The following is a 3,626-nucleotide window of genomic DNA, read 5'->3' as shown; positions in this document are numbered from 1 at the left end:
CTCCCCCTCCCGAAACAAGGAAGCATCAAGTGTTTCTAATTTCTTTTTTCTTTTTTTTTTTTTTTTTCTTTTCCACCCCTTCAAAGCAACACCAGACAGCAGCGGCGGGGGGAAGCAGGTTCGCTCGCGCATCCTCTCTGTGGGTCGGCAGCTCCCGGCGGCCAAGGAGGGGGACCCCGCAGTCAGCTACCCCATTGCACTTTCCACAGCCAGAAGACGATGGCTGAACCCGGCGAGAAAAGCAGCCAGCGGGGCCCCGCCGGGGTGGAGGTCAGTACCCTCGGGGGGCCGCTGCTGCCGCCGAGACCGCGGATGCCGACGTGCTGCGGGCTGAGCGCGGCTGCGGAGAGACGGGAGGAGAGCCCCGGTGGGTTGGTGCCCCGCTCCCCCGAGCGCCGGGGGAGGAAGCGGTGCCCCCTCCCCGCCGGCCGCCCCTCACCTCCCGCCGTGTCAGTAGCTCCCCAGCCAGCTGGTGAAGTCCAGCAGCTCCCGCTCCTCGGGGCTGAGCGCCGCGTCGTATCCGCTCTCCTCGGAGGAGCACGGCGAGCCGGGCGCGGAGGAGGCGAAGGAGGGAGAAGCGGAGGAGTAGCCGCCGCCGCCGCCAACTTCCCCGACGGCCACCCGCCCGCGGCCGGCGGGGAAAGAGGCGGCGGCGTCGTGCTCGTCGAGGAGCCGCTGCAGGGCGCGGATGTACTCGACGGCGGAGCGGAGAGTCTCCACCTTGCTCATCTTCTTGCTGGCGGCGCCGTGGGGGACGGGCTGGCGGAGGGGGGCGGAGCGCAGGATGACGAGCCGCACGCGGTTGCGCTCCCGCTCGTTCCGACGGGCCACGGCGGCCGCCGCCGCCGCCCCGGTGCCCGGCAGGGCGGCGAAGGCCAGGCGGCGCTTGCAGCGCAGCGGCGGGGGGGAGGCGGGCCGCCGGCGGCCGCGGGCTGCGGCGGGGGGCAGCGGCGGCAGAGCCCCGCCGTTCATCGCCGGGCGTCCACGGTGGCGGCGGGAGGGGAAAAAAAAACAAACCAAACCAAAAAAAAAACCAAAAAAAAACCAAACCAAAAATTTAAAAATAATAATAATAATAAAAAAAAATTCACAACTAAATTTAAAGCGAGACAAAGCAGGCGGGGGTGGGCAGCGCGGGGCAGTTCACCCCCATGCCCGTGCTCTCCCGCCGCCGCTCCGCGTCTCTGCGGCGAGTCCCGCTGCCGGCCGGCCCCTTATCAACGCGCCGCCGCCGCCGCTCGCGGGCCCCCGCCGGCCGCACGCGCCGCGCACGCCGCGCCACGCGCGCCCGCCCCCAACGGCACCCCGCCCCCGCCCCCCCCCCGGCGCGCCCCCCCCCCCCCGCGCGCGCCCGGCGCGTGGCGCCGCCGGCACCCGGCATCCGCCCCCCCCACCCCTCACACACACACAGACACACAGACAGACACAGACAGACACAGACAGACACACAGACACAGACACACACACACACACAGACACACATAGACACACATAGACACAGACAGATGGACACACACACACAGACTGAGACACACACACAGACACAGATATACACAGACAGACACAGACACACACAGACACAGACTGACAGACACACACACACACAGATACACAGACACACACACATAAACACACAAATAGACACAGACAGACAGACAGACACACACACAGACACACACACACAGACAGACACACACACACACAGACTGACAGACACAGAGTCACACACACATACATAGACACACACACACACACAGAGACACAGAGACACAGAGAAACTCAGACAGAGACTCAGACACACACACAGACACACACAGGTACACACACTGACACACAGACACACACACACACACACACAGACACACACACACACAGACACACACACACACACAGACACAGACACACACACACACACACACACACACACACACACACACACAGACACACACACAGACACACACACACCCACACACCCACAGACACACACACACACAGACACACACACACACACACACAGACACACAGACACACACACACACAGACACACACACACAGACACACACACACACACAGACACACAGACACACACACACACAGACACACACACACACACACACACACACACACACAGACACACACAGACACACAGACAGAGACACACACAGACACAGACACACACACACACACACACACACACACACACACACACACACAGACACACACACAGACACACAGACACAGACACACACACACACACACACACACACACACACAGACACACAGACACACACACAGACACACACAGACACACACACACACACACACACACACACACAGACACACACACACAGACACACACACACACACACACACACAGACACACACACAGACACACACACACACACACACACACACACACACACACACACACACACACACACACAGACACACACACCACACACACACACACACACACAACACACACACACACACACACAGACACACAGACACACACACACAGACACACACACACACACACACACACAGACACACACACACACACACACACACACACAGACACACACACACACACACAGACACACACACACACACACAGACACACACACACAGACACACACACACACAGACACACACACACACACACAGACACACACACACCCCGCCGGCCCTGACCCTGTCCTTTCCCAGCCCCTCTGGCCGCACTCCCTGTCCCCCTGCGGCAGCCCTCCCCTCTGATCACTGCCTCTGCCCTGGCGGTTTTTAACATTTCATTTGAATTCCGTTTTTATGATTACTTCGGGGTGGCTCCCCACTCTCCCCTCGCCTCCCCCGCTCCTCGCAGCGGGCAGTGAGGAGCAGCCGGGACTCCCCGCTGCTGCCCGAGATGAGCTGGAAGCCCTGGGTCCTGTCCCTTCAGGTGTGCCACAAGCCGCCCCCTCCCCACACCGGGAACCTGGCGGGCAGTGGCCCGGCAGCTCCCAGGGCTTTCCCTGCGGAGCGGGGAGTGCAGGCACCTGGCTGCCGGTCGGTGCTTGCCTGACAGACGGGACACACCGGGGCTCTGCTTTGTTACATCCACCAAAAATGTGTAATAACAAAGATTTATAGTATTGGCGTGGGTCGTCTTACCAACGGCGTTCTCCATAGACCGGCTTTTTGGGCTTCAGTGGTAGTTTAAAAGATAAAAGCATGGAGGCAAGAAGGAAAATGCAAAGCTTTTGTAGCTCGGGGGTTGTAGACTGGCTTCCCTCTGCCGTGCCAAGCAATCCTACTTGGCTCTCCATCAAGCAAGCCTTGTTTCCAGCTCTAGTGGGAAGAGCAGCAGGATAAGGTGCATTCAGATAGCTGGATGGAACGGGAATGACAAAGGCTCATCCTCTTAGAGTCCTGGGGAAGTCCTTGTGGAAAGAAATAACTTGAATAGTGTTTTTCTAAATAAATAGGATGGATGGAGGGGGAGCTACATGAACCCACTGCCCTGGGGTGTGTCCACTCAGCTTCAGCACAACTTCAGGATGTGCTGTCCTCCGGGCTTTGCTCCTACCCTTTAAACAGACAAACAAACAAACAAACAAACCCCAAAAAAATAACGGTGTGAGGCAGTT

General features: G+C 59.2%; 1 protein-coding gene across 1 annotated transcript; it reads right to left on the bottom strand.

Annotated features, from left to right (window-relative positions):
* Positions 1–450: 450 nt before the first annotated feature.
* ASCL2 (achaete-scute family bHLH transcription factor 2) lies at positions 451–972 on the bottom strand. Its single transcript, XM_088058092.1, has one exon. It carries the CDS (start codon positions 970–972, stop codon positions 451–453), a length of 522 nt encoding a protein of 173 aa, XP_087914218.1.
* Positions 973–3,626: the final 2,654 nt, after the last annotated feature.

The sequence above is a fragment of the Pseudopodoces humilis genome, chromosome 7 (genome assembly GCF_049639895.1).
Source record: "Pseudopodoces humilis isolate 2021_Gansu_Grassland_sample_001 chromosome 7, ASM4963989v1, whole genome shotgun sequence".
Classification (NCBI taxonomy): Eukaryota; Metazoa; Chordata; class Aves; order Passeriformes; family Paridae; genus Pseudopodoces; species Pseudopodoces humilis.
The sequence above is the reverse complement of the archived record's forward strand: the minus strand, read 5'-3'. Positions and strand labels throughout refer to the sequence as shown.